The following is a 16,486-nucleotide window of genomic DNA, read 5'->3' on the forward strand; positions in this document are numbered from 1 at the left end:
TCGTTGTGGTTCCCCAAAAAGGCACCATTTGTCAACGTTGAAAACACAAGATTGGCTCCTTTGAGTGGAATGCATGCATGGTTCATATGCACTTTGCAGATGGTAGGTAGGCTCTGTGTGTGTATATATATGTATGTATGTGTGCATGTTATATACACATATGTGGCACCAGAAGAAGAGTCCTTGAGTACTCAGACGTTGGTGAGGATGTTACTGCTGAGCAGCTTCACAGCGATGGTTCCAGGAAGATCATTTGATCTCTTGTTCCCCTTGTCCTGGAGGTGCAGTGTGTGCACTGATTGCCGGTCACTGGGGTCCCCTGTGAGCACCACTTGGCCCAAGAACTCGTCACTTATTAAGTTGTGGTTCCAGATCTGGGGAAATAAAGCAGAAATGAGGGCAGGTCTTTGAGGGGTGAAGCCAAGCTTCATGCACTGGAGAAGAGAAGGGTTTATTGGGGACCTGCTCTGAGCTGGAGGCATGGAGGTGGTCAAGGTTCGGGGTTCACTCTGTGAGAGGGGTGAAGGATGTGCATTTACCCGATGCACGTGGTGGTGGAAGGTTGAGCTGCATAAACTGATGACGCTCAGCCTTGGGGGACAGACCCGCTGTGGACAGCATGAGAAGAGGCAGGTAGGGGGGTTCAAGTGAAAGAGGATCTCCATCCTTGGCTCACTGTACCTGAACAATGATGGGTTGTCCTGGCTTCTTGCGGTAGAAGAGCCCTTTCACGTCAAACTCTGGAGACACCGTGTTCTTCTTCACGGGAGAGCGAACTTTCTGCCCTTCACACTTTATGATCACGTAAGGGTCAGCTCCTGGGGAGAGAAAAGGGAATTTCTGCTTTGTTATAGCTCCTGTAATTCCTCAGAGCCCTTTTCCAGGGTTGTTACACAGCACTTTTCCTCCATAACCCGACAGAGGAGATGGGTATCTGATAAAGAGCTCATCGCACCCCAGATGATGTCCACGAAGCTCAGCTGCTGGGCTCAAGCTTACTTCTATTAGGCAACACTGGACAACAAGTGGTGATGGACTGCTATGAAATAGCCTCTTCCTTGACCCCCATATTCTACATAAACACTCTTTCATCACTCCAAATCCTCCTGACCTATGGGATAAATCTTTCATGGAAGACATCATCCTGCTCAACGCTCCTTTCAGCATTTGCCCTGCTGAAGGCAGGCAGAAAGCAAGCCATGGAGAAGAGAAACAGGCTCACAGAGGTTGTGAAAGGAAACACCAGGAAGGCAAGAGCCTTCAAGGTGCAAGAACCCACTTGCAGCATGTATACACCCAAGCCAGCCTAACCTTGGTTTTACTTTAAGGTGATGATAGCTACCTCAGTAGGACTGTGCTTTTCACTCCAATGCGTAAATCATGGGACCATCTTACTCCTAGACTTAGTGAAACTCAAATGCTGCAGGAGCTGTCAGCATGGGTCACTTGGGGGTGCTGGTTGATGAGAAAATGAACATAAGCTGGCTTCAGTGTGTACTCACAGTGCAGAAAGCAACCGTATCCTGGGCTGCATCAAAAGGAGCGTGACCAGCAGGTCGAAGGAGGTGATCCTGCCCCTCTGCTCTGCTCTCCTGAGACCTCATCTGGAGCATTGTGTGCAGTTCTGGTGTCCTCAACATAAAAAGGACATGGAACTGTTGCAACAAGTCCAGAGGAGGCCACAAGGATGATCAGGGGCTGGAGCAGCTCCTGTATGGAGACAGGCTGAGAAAGTTGGGGCTGTTGAGCCTGGAGAAGAGAAGCTGCGTGGAGACCTCAGAGCAGCTTCCAGTGTCTGAAGGGGGGCTATAGGGATGCTGGGGAGGGACTCTTCATTAGGGACTGTAGTGACAGGACAAGGGGTAATGGGTTAAAACTTAAACAGAGGAAGTTTAGATTGGATATAAGGAAGAAGTTCTTTCCTGTGAGGGTGGTGAGGCACTGGAATGGGTTGCCCAGGGAAGTTGTGAATGCTCCATCCCTGGCAGTGTTCAAGGCCAGGTTGGACAGAGCCTTGGGTGCCATGGTTTAGTGTGAGGCGTCCCTGCCCATGGCAGGGGGGTTGGAACTGGATGATCTTAAGGTCCCTTTCAAACCAAACTATTCTATGATTTTATGATTCTATGTGATGAGAGATGCCACAATGCTGAACCAAAACTGCCAAGATGTGCTCATTTATGAGCAAAATGAATTCATTTGGGCACTGGGAAGGTTTGGTGAGCAACCAGTGAATAGGGAGCCTTAGGATGGAAATGTATTTAAAGAGGTGAAGATGGCTCTTAAGAGTGTTTGCTGGGGGCAAGAATTTGGAACTGGATGATCTTAAGGTCCTTTCCAACCCAAACTATTCCATGATTCTAATTCAGGGAGAGGATCAAAATGTCACAAAGGATCACTGGTGGTACTGAAATAAATGGGGAAGAGAAAGATTGGGCATTGAGGGGCAACCATGGGACATAGAGTGGGAAATGGATGAGGAAGCGTGAAAGGAATGTTATTGCAATATCCTAGATAGGAAAATACAGTCATAGGGAACAAGCAGGCCACAAAGATGAAGAGTAAAGTTGCCAAGTTCACAGGCTACCAGACCACAGCTGGATGGTACCTGAGCTTCCAGGAAAGGGAAAGAGCCCCTCACTAGTGATCATTTTCCCCTTAAGAAATGAGCACTTGTTTTGGGAATTCCAATAGAGAATGAGCTATTGCTATGGGAAGTTAATTCCCAGCATGAGGTATAATGGAAAGCCAAACCAGGTGGATAAGTTCTTCTCCAAGGGAAATGGGGAAATGAGGAGGAACAAACAACCCCCTTCAGAGCACCAGGGATTTAAGAACCACATCTCTGACTGCCAGACCACCTCCTTGCTTTCTGTTTGCAAGGATCTGGCTCCCTGGTGAGATGCAGCTGCTGGACTTGATAGCTGTTGTTCCAAACTGGCCTTGTCACTTGGGATGTCCCAGTGAATCCTCATATTCCATCAGCCGGAGCCAAATTCCCAACTGGAAATCACTGCTTCCAAACTAGTGTGCAAAGCCTGGGCTGAGAGATGCGAGTCATGCCATTGCGCTGGAAAGCACAATGCAGGTTGCTGTTGGTGGGAGCTGAACAGCTGGAAAACAGCTGGAGAACAGCTGGAAAAAAGCCATTCCCAAGGGCTTCTGGCTGAAAAATATTGTTTTATGGCTCCAGAATCCATCTTTACCTGCAGGAAAGATAAACCTGGTTTCTGTGAACAGTTCAGAGACCTTTGACTACAGACTTCCCTTCATTGCTAAGCTACATTGGGATGTTGTGAGTAACCCCAGGGAAAACAACCTCCCTAGGGTCAAATTCCCTTCCCAAACAGCAGACAGGATAGAAGGGCTCCCTTTGTGGCATGTGTTAAATAAGCAAACAGGGCTAATCCTTGCTCTAAGGAAGGATACTGGTCTTTACTTTCAGGGCTCTATTGATGCACAGCCCTTACAATAATGTTTGGATGAAAAAAAAAGATAACTTTTTTGTTTAGATCTTTTAAATCTTATGTTTTTGAGTTTTACACTTGAAATTTGGCTTGGAAGTGCCTGGTTAAACCTTGCCACATCCAAAATATGTCCTTGACTTAGGAAATGGAGGAGAAAGGCTTGGATCCGGTCTGTTCCCTTGGTGAAAAGGCATCTCTAATCACAATCTCTACACCCTTCATCCCTATTTCAATGATCTTCCAGTCCAAGTCTTCACTATCCCTGGGTTTCTTGGTCCCTAGGATGGACTGAGCATGGGGCTCTTGCCATGAGTTTCTATGTGGGTGCAGAACATGGTGATACATGGTGCTGCTGCTGCTTTTCATGAAACAGAAGTGTTGGATGTCAAAACTGCATCAAAATGAACCTTTAGAGGACCAAGGAGGCAAAATCCAGTGCACTGTGTTAGTGGCAATTCATACAATCATAGAATAGTTTGGGTTGGAAAGGACCTTAAGATTATCCAGGTCCAACCCCCTGCCACGGGCAGGGACACCTCACACTAAACCATGGCACCCTAACTAAACCATGTCACCCAATTCAGGTCATCTCAGAGGGCTCCTAGGAGCCATGCATGGAGTGGGACTTACTGGAAACAGTAAAAAGTTCTCCATCCACAATATCCCCCAAAGAGCTAAATTTGACCTGCCCTCTACTAATAGACATTTATCCAGCCTCTGGTGATGGACACTACCCCAACACGTCAGCCTGTCCCATTGCTCCTCTGTCCTTCCTACTAAAACGCCTTTATATATGATTCCTGACTTTTAAAGCTACTTATACGCAGGAAGAAAGCCTGGATTTCTACAGGACTACTGCTAAGGGCATTGGAGAAGTTTTGGGAGGATCTTCCAAGGATCTTACACAGCAGCTTAAATATAACAGCTTCCAGATCATGTCCACATTGATTCCCCATGGACTTTCTCCTCTGGTGTCTGAATCAGGCTGTTCACTGAAAAACATATCTGAGGATATAACAAATCTCAGCAACCTCTCACCTCATGAAACCACCTCCTCCTCTTCCCACTGGAACAACCACCTCCCAGCTCCCACAGGACTAGACAGGGAAAGACCAGTACCTCCTTGGGAGTCCTGATTCTTGAGCCCGGCTGCAGCAAGGACATGGATCTGGGATACCACTTGCGGGTAACCGCACATCCCACTCCAGCAGGTATGTGGTGGCTCATCCAGTGTCAGCTCTCTGCAAGGAGAGACATGTGCCCTTTGAGAGGTGCCCAGTCTTACCCCACGGGCACACCAGAGTTTGCTCTAGCAGGATGGGAGAACTATGCACTGTCTCTTCAACCGGGGTTTAGGACGCTCTCCCATGTCACGCTTAGGAGCAGAGTGGGAGCTTCTCTTCCTGTCTCTTGAAAGGAAACCAAACACCATCTCCAGGCAAGGCTATGACCAATTCCAACCAGGAAAACCACGTCCCCCAACAGTCATCTCCTCCCCATGGCTGCTCTTGCTCCTTACCTGCAGTCTGAAGGCACATCTGTGAATATCCTGAGAAGGAACTCGCCTACATGACCGGGATCAAAAGTGGTGGGGATGATGACATAGCGACCTTCCTTCAGGTCTGTCCGCAGGAAGACGCTGCGGGAGTTGATGTAAATGGAGCTGGCCACCTTCTGCTGCAGGGTGTGCATCCGGTAGTTCCTGTTCAGCTCCACCTGGGAAGACACCACAGCGGGGTGGTCAGAAGGACAGCACAACGTATGACAATGGATTTGGATCCACCCTGGGACTGACCCCACAGTGCTGGGAGAGGCAGAGTTGAGGCAACCAACAAAATGGTCCCAACTGGGCTGGGTGGAAAACAAGCACGGATGTGGTTCTCCCAACTTGGTTGGCTCAGGAACTTCTTGTCTCTTGTATCTCAGCTTGACACTGGGGGCCCATCAAGGACACATAACTGTAATGGGTTTCAGCATCTGGAGGTAACAGACCATTGCTTTTAGCAAGGAGAACTTGTCCATGCTGTCGCTGTTCACCTCTGAAATCTCCAGAGGGGCACACTGTGCTGAAGCACCCCAGAGGCACCCAGATAAAGCTTAAATGAGCAATACCGATGGTCATGCAGGACAGAGGTACCACTCCACCACTAACAAATGCACTGGGGTATTCAGGCCAAGATGCAGGAACCATGATCTACCTTATGGATGTCAAAACCTATGGCCAAGTTCTCTCCTTTGCCCTCTTTGCGACTGGTCCTTTTTGGCTTCTGCTGGATGGAGATCAGCACTTCATCTTCTGCCTTCTTCACATCAAATACGTACTAGGAACAAAAGAAGGAAGGTAAGGGAGGACTTCTATTAAGACAGGATCACTGGGTATGGGTGGGTGACACAGAGTAGGTTTAACCTCAGCTTCTCCTCACCCACCTCATTGCTTCAGTACCAGCCTATACCCATTCCTCTTGGGAACTGGCATCATCCTGCCAAGACCTTTTAGGCTCATCTTATAAATAGACTGGAAAATCCAGTCTCTCAATTGCTCATCAGAGTCCAAGGAGTCTAGATGTAGTCTCATACCAGAGATTTTCACCCCTTGCAGTCTGCCACAAGTCCTCCTATGAGGCATGGAAGGAGGAATTTATGCTCACAGACACCTAAGATGAAGACTAATACAGAGCTGGAAGCAGGAAACAACTGTGCCACATCCTTGATCACAATTCCTGCAATGGACTAGACCACCCTTCATCCTTCATTGTTAGATGGAGGACTTACAAGAACTTGTCTCATGTTGCTGAGAACCCCAGTTCAGAGCAGTACAGAATGGAAGAGCTTGTTCCAGGAGATGAACTTCAGAGCAGGACCTTTTTGAAGGCCAAGCTAGAAGGAAATGCCCCTACAGACTACACCTGCCCTGGTGAATATTAGTGCCAAGGCTTGGACAAAAGAACTGGAATTTGATCCTTCAGGCATCCAAACTGTTGGAAATAGCTCTGTTTGACTGGCCCCAGCTAACACTGCTACCCTGTGCCACAGCTTGCTGTTTGGTTGTGCCAAGATGCTCTACACCAGGCACTTGGATGCATTCTCCCTCATAAGAGGGACAAGGTTAACAGAGTTGGCCTGGATGCAGGTCATGCTGTGCCAGGGGTCTCAGCCAGAGAATGTTCATGAGCACATTTAATCTACCAGAGGTCTGGTAGCTGTTTTGCCCTTCTAGGTCCCTGTAGGAGATTTAAGCACTTAGAAACACGTGTAGAGGCTCCAGAAGTTCCTCTGCTCCATGACTTACCTGAGGGTTCTGCAAAAAGGTGTCTTTGTGGTTGATACAGCCTCCACAGCGGTTCTTCAAGGGGTCACTGCTTCTGGTCCATGCCCCGTGGAGCACTGCCTCCTCCCAGGTCTTGTGGATGCTCAGGTAGGACGTGTTGATGAGACGGCACTTGATGATGTCCGTGAAGTACTTGCAGAAATCCTCAAAGGTCATCCTAAGTCAGGAAAGGGCAGAGCTGGGTTATGCTGCTCCATCCCCCTCAACAGTACACTGAAGGATCATAGAATCATGGAATCAGTTGGGTTGGAAAAGACCTTTAAGATCATCCAGTCCAACCATTACCCCAGTACTGCCAAGGCCACCACTAACCCATGACACTGAAGGCCTTGTCTACACGGTGTGTGAACACTTGCAGGGATGGTGATTCCACCCCTGCCCTGAGCAGCCTGTTCCAATACTTGATCACCCTATCACAGGCACCCTATCATAGACAGAGACCATGTTTGAGTAGCCTCTGATGCCTGCTGAATAATGGAAGAGATGGAGATACCTTTCTCCATGTATGCAGTAAATACTTGTTCAGTTTAAACGGCAGAGTTACGTGTTTTGGAGTGGGAGAAGCAGAGGAGTGGCCCTTCCTATACACATGGGTACCTGTTATATTGAAACATATCTGGTGAGGATATTAAGTTAATCCATAACAGGTTGCAAGTACCCTGGTGAAATAGCTTGCATCCAGTGTGATACAGAGCAGCCGGCAATCCTAGGGTCATGGCCATTCAAAGCTAACACCCATGGGCTCAGAGAGGAAGCATCACTAAACATCCTAGGGCTTGGAAGGCGGTTTGTTCTTGATAGCTGTATGTATGGAAATGACTCACGTGCTTCCCTGGGAGGACTTTGTAGGTATGGCCCATGGCAACAACCCCAGGAGGGACTCACCAGAACTCTCCATCGTCTTCCACCGTCATCCCCATCTTCTCTCTTTCACTTTTACTCACTTTCTGCCACTCCTCAGAGCTGTGGGAAGAGTTCAGGATCATTACTGTGAGGGCAAGGGCACACACAGGAATTCAAGGGCCTACGTGGCCTCAGCAGACCTGTCGAGGGCACAAGGTCTATATAAACCAGTTCCCTCCCACTGGTTAGCTCATCTTTCAAACGTGGGGGGAGTGCAGCATGGCTTGGAGATTCCTAACCAGTGGATCTGAATCCAGCTTGGCAAGACTTTGTTTGGCCAGTACAATCACAACCCTATCAATGAAGATAACGAACTGAACCCTTGACAAAGGCTCTGGTTACACCAGCCCTTGGTTCTCCATCCCATCCACAGACACCACAGCAGTCAGTGGTGGCAGAGATTGATTCTGTTGGGTGCTATTTTTGCTGGAACAAGACAGGGAGCAGAAAGGTGAGCTATAATCATCCTTCACTAGTGCGAATGTAGAGTACTACATGACTGCAATTTCACCACAACACCCACCAGAGCACTAATGAGAAGGTTTGTCAAGCTCAACCACCCTTCTGTTGACCTCCAAGACCCCAAGGCAAAGAATGAATCTACCCTAGTGAAACAGTAGGTTTAGGACATGGGTTGAAGCAGTATCCCATACGAGGTTATCCTATAGGTGTGGATGTAGTCGAATTGTCTCGTGGGACAGCCTTGCTCCCATCCAGCTCCCATCCATCCGCTTTTCCCCCTGAACAGAGGCGCTGCTGGTCCCCATCCTAACTCACGTGTCACTCCAAGGGCCATTCCACTCCCGCTCGCCCCACGGGTTGCGCATGCGGATCATGTCCAGCTTCTCCGACTTGAAGAAGGACAGGAGGCCGTGGCCCAGGCGCACCTTCCGCACGTCCGTCACCGCGTACGCGTGGCCCTTCACCAGTCCACAGGCCAGGCGGGCCTCCATGTCTGCTGCTGAGGTGGCCTGGGCAGGGAGATACAGACACTGTACCAGGGGGATGTGAACGCATGGGGCTTGGAGCAAGCTGCTCTAGTGGAAGGGGTCCCTGCCCATGGCAGGGGTTGGAACTGGATAAGCTTTAAGGCCCTTTCCAACCCAAACCAGTCTGGGATTCTATAATTTCAGGTGCTAAATCCTTCCTGGTTTCCATCTGCTGCATGAGGCCTCTGAGCTCTCATAGTGTCAACCAATAGATCTCATTCTAGTGGTTATAATGGGAGGTTTGGCACCCAGTGTTTGTGGAGATGTCTACAGGCAGACACCAAAACACCTTCCTCTGGGAGCAAATCCCCTCCTAACATCTGAAGAGTGATGGAATGAATCTAGGTTCTTCAACACATGAATAAGGGTGGGCATCCAGGCTCGACTCCTTTTGCCATCCATAAGAAGTAGGGACCCTTGGCCATAATTTATCTGACCTAATTCAGAAGTCTCCCACAGTATAAGACCACTCAAATCCCATGAGACCCTGACAATACAAGTAACATTGCTTACTTTGATGGAGCAGCTGATGAGGCCTCCCCGGTTGTGCACCTTCAACACGCGCTCAAAGAGGAGGTTTCGCTTGGCTTCATCAGCAATGTAGTCCCCTTCGGTCAGGTCAATAGGTTCAGACACCCCACCAGTGAAGTCCACCAGGGCATCAGCTGTGTTGCCTCCATCCAGGGCCTCATAACAGCCTGACAACCTGAAAGAGAGTGACAGGGATGGCATGACAACACTGCATTGACATTTGAAGGGGTTTGGGACAGTTCTTGGGGCAGGCTGGAGAAGAGAGATCTGTAATAAAACTTCCAGTGGGTGAAGATAGTAAAGTAGGGTAAAAACGTAAGACCCATGCTGCATGCAGCACTCTTGCTGTCATGGGACGAATAGGAACTTGAAATCTCTAGGATAGGTATTACTTAGACCAATGTCGAATTGGAAGATCTTTTGCTACAAAAAAGGCTTTTTCCTCACAATCTTTGTCTGTTTGAGATATGTCCTACTTCCCTTCAGGAAACCTGTTGTTTCCATTGGTGCAAACCAACTGGTGAATGAACAGAGATGAAAACCAGGGCACCCAGGTCCCAGTTTGTCCTGCAGCCACCCAGATACCTACTTGGCATAAGCTTTCTCCACCAAGGCACACCAGAACTCGTTCTTGGAGTTGGAGTGGCAGTAGATGAGCTGGTTGTGGAGTGTGGGCAGGCGGTCATCGATCACCACATCCAGCCACTGACCGAAACGCCAGAACTGGAAGTGGAAGATCCCCACATAGTTCTCGGGTTTCTCAGCATTCCATTCCTGCTCCTTCCAGTCTGGGATGACCTGCAAGAGAGGAGGCACGTGCACCTTGGTGGACTTGACTCTCATTCTGGAACTAACACAGGCAATATAGAATCATAGAATAGTTTGGGTTGGAAAGGACCTTAACATCATCAAGTTGCAACCCCCTGCCATGGGCAGGGACACCTCACACTAGACCATGTCACCCAAGGCTCTGTCCAACCTGGCCTTGAACACTGCCAGGGATGGAGCATTCACAACTTCCTTGGGCAACCCATTCCAGTGCCTCAGCACCCTCACAGGGAAGAACTTCTTCCTTATATCCAATCTAAACTTCCCCTGTTTCAGTTTGACCCCATCACCCCTCGTCCTATCACTACAGTCCCTGATGAAGGGTCCCTCCCCAGCATCCTTGTAGGCCCCAATATCAAAGAGAAGGAAAAGTATGAGTTGGATGGACTTGCTTACATCTTACTGGGGACAGGTTTTGGACCTGGTTCCTCCAATGCAGGCTAGATTAACGTGTACTGGAATAGCTTAGACTTCATCTCACTTTGGAAGATGGGGGTAAAGATCCTTGCTCCTCTTTCTTACAACTCTACCCTGGACATCTTCTGCCATCTACAGCTGCAGACAGGCTATTGGAGCAGAGGGTCCTTGGTCTGACCAGGGATGGTTATTTTGATGACCACATTTTTGTTAACTGTATTGTCAGTAGGGTACCATTAAGTGAAGGCACCTTCTTTGATGCTGTCACTTGATTCTGGTGTGACTTGCAGGGCCCGAGAGTAAGTGCTGTGTTCATCTACCTGTTGGCAATGAACAGAGACCAGACACACTGTGTACATATATCCTGCTAAAGTGGGAAAAGCAACATTCTCATCCCCACAACGTCTCCATTCTTCCCCATCAAGAGCTACCATATTCATCCAAGCAAGGACAGGAAAAAGAGAGCCTGGATGGAAGGAAACCCTAGAGCAGCTGAGGGGCTGAAGGAGTGGGGGTTTGGTGTCACTGCCATCTGCACTGCCAGTGGGACAGGCACGAGTGAGGGGTAACAAAGCCCACAGTCCTTCCTGGCTTCAGGCACCACCAGCTTTGCTTTGAATGGAAAATCCACCCAAAAGATGGGACAGAAATGGGCACAGCCGTGCACAGATGCTCCATATAGAAGGATCAGTATTTTATCTAGAGTCAGGACATAGAAGCACACAGTCAGGAACTGCCCCACCGCAGTTTAGCTCTTGTTGAGGGTGAAGGCAACGTGGCTTCACTTCATGGCCAGGGTGGGCTGTGAGGCCATGTGTTGATAAAGCAGTCGATAGTTGACAAGTCCTGACCAACTCAGCTGCATTAATGTGACCAACTGTCCACACCTTTGCTTTTTACCTGCTCCCAAAGCATCACGACCTGAGCAAGGAACAATCCCAACGTTCCTATAGGGAAAATTATGTTCCAATACACCAAATAACCACTGTCCTGTGGAGACAGCTGTGGGTATTAGGGTGAGATAGGCCAGGACACAGCTACACTGCATGGTAAAAGGCTCTTCAGAAAGCCCTGTGCCACTGTGAGACCCCATTCATTGTGCCTTGGTCCTGGTCTAGCTGCCAGAGCCTTTGGCTTTTATCTTCTGGCTGCTGTCACAAAGCCATGACCCTGCACATATGTTTCTCTCTGGAGAGCTCACTGACTCCTTAACTACCAGCAACAATCCAGCCCGAAGCTTTCAATGCTCCTATGCTGCAATATTAATGATGCCCTCACTCACTGGCACTCCTGAGCTGTCTGGATCAATGGAAGAAGAGCAGACAGAGCCATGGAAAAGAGCTGCTTTTGGAGGGTTTGGTGTTTTCCAGGAGTGTTAACAACCATGTCCCAGACTCCCGATGGGAGAGTGCCAGGCATGGTCAGACAAGCTTCCGTCAGTCCCCATCGATTCCCTCCTGACTGGAGCTCATCCTAATGAATTGTCCTAGAGGACCATTGTGCTAATCAATTTGCTATTAATGTGGGCTTAGAAATGATGATGGCATTGATTAGAGGCAGCAGGGCCAGCTTCCAGCTGGCTGGGTCTGAGGCTTGCCACTACTGTCAGTGGTGGCAGGAGACAGCGGTCCCCATCATCATCCTCTTGAAGGCAGCAGAAGTGGTTGGACCACTAGACCAGGATCCAAGACTGGATGTACTTCCACACCAACCCAAGGGGAATGAGAGGAGCCTGATCCCTAGAGTCCAATCTGTCCTCAGCATCCCAAAGGGCAACGTGTGAGCTCAAACACCAGGTTTCTCCCCCAGAGCACAGCATCCCACCCAGGCCAAGGATCCCTCCTGTTGCTTACCCTCTGGCCGAGGCATCTGTGACTCCCTTGGCTGTATGGGAGAGGTGGCAGTGCTGGATGTGGTGCCTACTGGGACACCACACTTCAAGACATAGAGCACAGCCCCTGCCTGTGACCTGACACTGCGTGTTACCTGGAGGATTAACATGGGGCACATCCACAAACCCCAGCAGTAGCTGGACCCCTCATGGAGATCATCATGCAACTGAGGTCCACAGCTCCCATCCACCCCCAGGAAACCTCCTCAGGCATCTCCATCCCTCCCCAGTGGATGCTGGAGAACATGCCATGGACCACCCATCCCAGGATCCCACTGAGTCCCAGACTTGACTCGGTTGGATGACACTGAGGCAGTGGATATATTGGTCCCCACCATTCTCATTCACCCAACTGTGCTTTTTGCTTAGGGGTTCACAAAATCTAGAGCTGTGGCACCCTTCAGTGGGACAAATTTACAGTGAAAGGGGTCAGAAATAGGTAAGTTGGCAGCCCAGAAACACCTATGATCTTGGGAAAAGGTCCCTGCTTAGAAGGAGGAATTGGTAGATGCTGATTTCTCCAAGCAGGGGCTCTTCTGCTGGGAAGTTGCTAGCTCAGGAAGAGGAGGAAAAGACCCTACTGTGCCAATCTGCTGAACCATGGATAAATCCCTTTGGGAGATGGGGCAGTGGTATATCTGAAAGCTTTTATGGGATGCTGAAACTGTGTAGGGAGAGTTCCAGTGGCTGGTATAAGATCATCTTCCCTGCAGCAGGGGGGTGATCACACTGCCCCGCTCACCTCTCAGCTCTCATGGAAAGGAAGATCCACCTGAGGACCATTTCCCTTCAAACCCCTCCCAAACCACACAAACCTGTTAAATGCTCCATTAAGCCTCTCGCACCAAGAAAAACAGAAGGTAAATGCTCATTTTACTGTTTACAGGAGATGAAAAGGTGCTCAGAAATACCAACAGTGAGTTTGAAATTGGTGGTTGGTGCTTTATTGTGTGCAGGATTAGGATAAGACATGCACAGCCTCAGTCCTTAAGGGGAACCCTGTTCATTAGGCTTTTATTTACTATGGTACATCAATACCCAGGGAGGTATCTGCAGCAAGAACTCTACCCCAGCAACCAGCAGCATAGCAATGGCATAGCGAGAGACCTGTAATGCAAAAACCCCTTGGGATGTTGGAAGTGGCTCCTGTTATTGGGTCTAATGTGGTTTGTAGTCTGGGATATACAAGCAAGGTCTCCTATGGGAAAGTCTGTCAGGATCCTAGAAGTGGGTTTGGCCCATAGTGGGTCCATGCTATGGCCAAGCAGAATCCCAGACTGGTTTGGGTTGGAAGGGACCTTAAAGCTCACCCAGCTCCAACTGCTGCCATGGGAAGGGACCCCTTCCACTAGAGCAGCTTGCTCCAAGCCCCTGTGTCCAACCTGGCTTTGAGCACCGCCAGGGATGGCATACATCCAGTTTTATCTCTCCTCACTGAGTCCAGCATTGCTTGGGGTCTAAATGAAGACATCAGTTTCTCCAGCAATGTCCATGGCTGTGTGACTCAGTGGTTGCTGAGCTTTGGTTGTGGGTAAGGCTCAAAGCTCCTACCATCTCAGCTAGTAACTGATCTTCCTCCTTTCCTTCTCCTTTCTGCCTGGATTAGCTTGTGCTCATCATTTTACACCTTATTGCTGTGTTGAGGAGGGCATGGAGCCTGCATCTCTGGAGGCTTTGAAGAGGTTGGACTCTGTTGGGGATGGTCCACTTAAGTCAGGCCATGGGTACAAAATCCCACCACTGCCCTCTCTCTACACACCTCAGGATAATGTCAGGCCATACCTTGAGGAGCACTCACCCACACTGGAGTGCAATCCTAGCAAAGAACCAATTGTAGGAATACTTGACTCTTTCAAAGGACATTTCTATCTGTGCATCTCAAGAAGCTTCACCAAGCTCAGCAGCTGTAGTGGGTAGGAGACAGCAGCAGCAGGCTCCTGCTCTGTGGTTTGCAATGTGCCCTGCAGCATCCTGGCTCCCTAAATGCTTCAGAATAAACCTATTCATGGGTGCTTTAAGGCCACAGCAATGCACAGATTGCTTTTGCTGCAGGGCAGTCACTGCTGGCTCAGACCTACAGCCTGCTCCGAGCTGCTGCACACACAGGAACGCCTGCTCCAACCCATCTGAGGACCAACAGTGTCCAGGCAGCCCGAGGTGAGCAAGGTGCTGCAGTACATCTCCCCACAATGACCCCCAGCCAGAAATGGTGGTGGCTGTCAGAGAAAGGGTGCTCCAGCCCCCCTGCACCGGTTTCTCCAGTGGGTTTGGCATCTGCAGAGCACAGCGTGTCCAAATGTACTGCAGCTTCACGGCAAGCCGGTCCTCCACGGGACTGGTCTTCAGAGACACCAAGCAGCCTCAGTCGCAGCATTCAGCATCCTTGCAAGGAGAAGCAGTGCATCTCACACAAGCCTTTCCTTTGTAATAGGTAGGATGGAAACTGGAAGCCAGGGCTGTCTCCAGGCTGCCTCTCCTGTTCCTAGGATGGCAATTCCATGTTTTTCCATCAGGTTTTTGCTGTGCAGTCGCCACAGTTGTAGGGCTTAAAGCAGCCTCGTATTTCCAAGCTAGCAAGACCCTGCACCAGTCAGACCTGAAGAATCCATGCTGAATTTGTACACACTAGGCAAATACAGCAGCAAGCTCATGGCCCCTTCCTCCCCATCATCCAAAGGACAGCACGTAGGGGAATGTTTCACAGGGCTGAGGGGCTCCAGAAGTGCTGTCCTTCGCTTTTTAGTGATGCCATCCCTCATAGAGAACCACATAAAAACTGAACCAGAAACCAAACTAAAAGGAATACAAAGACAAAAGCACAGCTGGAGGAGGAAGGGCAGAGCAGGAGAGGATCAGGCTTTAAAAACAATGGAGCCCTTCAGCTGAGCTGGTTCGAGGCCGTCGGTGAAAGCGAGGAGGAAATACATCACCTTACGGATGCGGGCTAACTCCGCTATCCGCTCCCCAAATTCCTGGGCATCTGCCTCATTGCATTCCACATCCTCAGCCCCTGGCTTCTTCCAGAAGATACCCACCGGCTCTAGCAGCTGCCTGTTCATAAGGTGGGTGAGATCAGGAGTCCAGTGCTGGGAAGTGCCGGTCACTGTGACCTTCCCAGGTCTTTCCAGCCGGATATCCCAGCGGAGGAAGCGCAGGTTGTGCTGCCGGATGAAATCCACTCTGTAGACGTGCTCGTTGGGATGCAGCAGCTTCTCACCATCCTGGGGCCTCCCATTCTTCTGCTGCAGGCTCTGGAATCGCAGCCTCATGCACCGGGTGAGCTGGTCATCACGGATGAAGGGCAGCTCGAGCATCCCTGCCTGCACTGCCATCACCTCGGCTGCTCCGCTGCTATGTTTGGCTCTCCGATAGGACACACAGAGGAAAACAGCTGCCAAGCCACCTCTTCATGGCCCACTGGTGCTAAGCAACCCGGGCCAGTGACGCAGAACACCCTCCAGGGCTTCCTCTGGGTGTCTCTTTGCAGATGAGGAGCTGATGGTGCTACTGTGCATGATAATCTATAGGGAAGGGATGTCTGATGTCAGCCTCCCTGGCAACCTGCCTGACAACCACAGCTCGTTATCCCAAAATGAAGGCATGCAGCCAGGGATGATGATCTTCAAGGTCTTTTCCAACCTGGTTGATTCGGTGTGACCCAACAGGTCTGGGCAGCAGGGTTTTCTCTGTAAGAAGGATAATTCAGGTTGGAAGGAGACTCTGGAAGGGTCTGGCCCAACCTGCAGCTCAAAGCAGGACTTACTTCAAGGTTAAGTCAGGTTGCTTAGGGCTTTGTGCACTCTGTCTTTGAGTATCTCCATGGATGGAGATCCTACAGACTCTCTGGGCCCTTGTTTCACTGTCTGACCATGCCCAGTGCTGAAGATAAGATACAGCTTGTGGTATTATCTTCTGTCAGGTGAATGTGCATCCCCAGCAAGAGTCTGGCTCCATCTTATCCCATACCCTCCCATTAGGTATTTGCAGACTGGTTGGATGGGGCACTGAGCAAGCTGCTCTAGTGGAAGGTGTCCCTGCCTGTGGCACGGGGTTGGAACTGGATGAACTTTAAGGTCCCTTCAACCCAAACCATTCTATGATCATTTCTGGTCCCTCAGACATTCAGCAAGGACCA

General features: G+C 49.8%; 2 protein-coding genes across 3 annotated transcripts in view; both read right to left on the bottom strand.

Annotated features, from left to right (window-relative positions):
• CAPN5 (calpain 5) overlaps positions 1–16,486 on the bottom strand; it is a 52,561-nt gene continuing 36,075 nt past the window's right edge. For both annotated transcript variants that reach the window (XM_061458089.1, XM_061458088.1), the window contains exons 4-13: positions 9,805–10,013; positions 9,198–9,390; positions 8,473–8,666; positions 7,678–7,755; positions 6,754–6,949; positions 5,663–5,785; positions 4,984–5,180; positions 4,584–4,705; positions 682–818; positions 1–374 (exon numbers count right to left, since the gene is read on the bottom strand). In XM_061458089.1, coding sequence (XP_061314073.1) covers positions 192–374; positions 682–818; positions 4,584–4,705; positions 4,984–5,180; positions 5,663–5,785; positions 6,754–6,949; positions 7,678–7,755; positions 8,473–8,666; positions 9,198–9,390; positions 9,805–10,013 — 1,632 coding nt within the window. In that variant the 3' untranslated portion in view covers positions 1–191. The remainder of the gene's footprint in view (positions 375–681; positions 819–4,583; positions 4,706–4,983; positions 5,181–5,662; positions 5,786–6,753; positions 6,950–7,677; positions 7,756–8,472; positions 8,667–9,197; positions 9,391–9,804; positions 10,014–16,486) is intronic.
• Positions 14,254–16,384, bottom strand: OMP (olfactory marker protein). Its single transcript, XM_061458090.1, has one exon. The coding sequence runs from the start codon at positions 15,681–15,683 to the stop codon at positions 15,204–15,206; it is 480 nt and encodes a 159-aa protein (XP_061314074.1). The 5' UTR covers positions 15,684–16,384; the 3' UTR covers positions 14,254–15,203.

Source organism: Pezoporus flaviventris, unplaced genomic scaffold (genome assembly GCF_033815535.1).
Source record: "Pezoporus flaviventris isolate CSIRO_AGI_PZ_B2104156 unplaced genomic scaffold, CSIRO_AGI_Pfla_v1 ptg000025l, whole genome shotgun sequence".
Taxonomy (NCBI): Eukaryota; Metazoa; Chordata; class Aves; order Psittaciformes; family Psittacidae; genus Pezoporus; species Pezoporus flaviventris.

Bases quoted from the DNA above. Each gene is read 5' to 3' on its own strand.
- OMP (XM_061458090.1), bottom strand. From the start codon at position 15,683: ATGGCAGTGCAGGCAGGGATGCTCGAGCTGCCCTTCATCCGTGATGAC.